Genomic DNA, 281 nt, shown 5'->3' with positions numbered 1-281 from the left:
TTCTCCTCGGCTCCAGCGGTTCGCCGTGGCCCACTGCGTGCGGGTGCTGCAGCTGATCGGGTGGCGCCGCGGGTCCGAGTTCCCCGACAGCACCAGCAACCTCCTTTCTCTGCTGGAAGCGGTGCGCGAGATCCGGGGGAAGGCGCCGACCAGCCCCGTGGTCTTCACCTGCGGGTAAGCCGTCGTCAGGAGCAAGGAGATAGAAATAAAGGGGGTTGTGAGTCAGGGCGAGGCAAGTGAGGCAAGGAAAGGATGATTATATTTTGGAAGTGAGTGCGTTT

General features: G+C 61.6%; 1 protein-coding gene across 1 annotated transcript in view; it reads left to right on the top strand.

Moving 5' to 3' along the window:
* The window catches only part of LOC119587387 (receptor-type tyrosine-protein phosphatase S-like), a gene marked incomplete in the record, with an annotated part of 26,335 nt that overhangs the window by 21,805 nt on the left and 4,249 nt on the right, over positions 1-281 (top strand). Inside the window, 1 exon segment of the mRNA XM_037936130.1 lies at positions 17-174. Coding sequence (XP_037792058.1) covers positions 17-174 — 158 coding nt within the window.

The sequence above is a fragment of the Penaeus monodon genome, chromosome 22 (assembly GCF_015228065.2).
Source record: "Penaeus monodon isolate SGIC_2016 chromosome 22, NSTDA_Pmon_1, whole genome shotgun sequence".
NCBI lineage: Eukaryota > Metazoa > Arthropoda > Malacostraca > Decapoda > Penaeidae > Penaeus > Penaeus monodon.
Note: the sequence above shows the minus strand (reverse complement) of the source record. Positions and strands in the feature narration are given on the sequence as shown.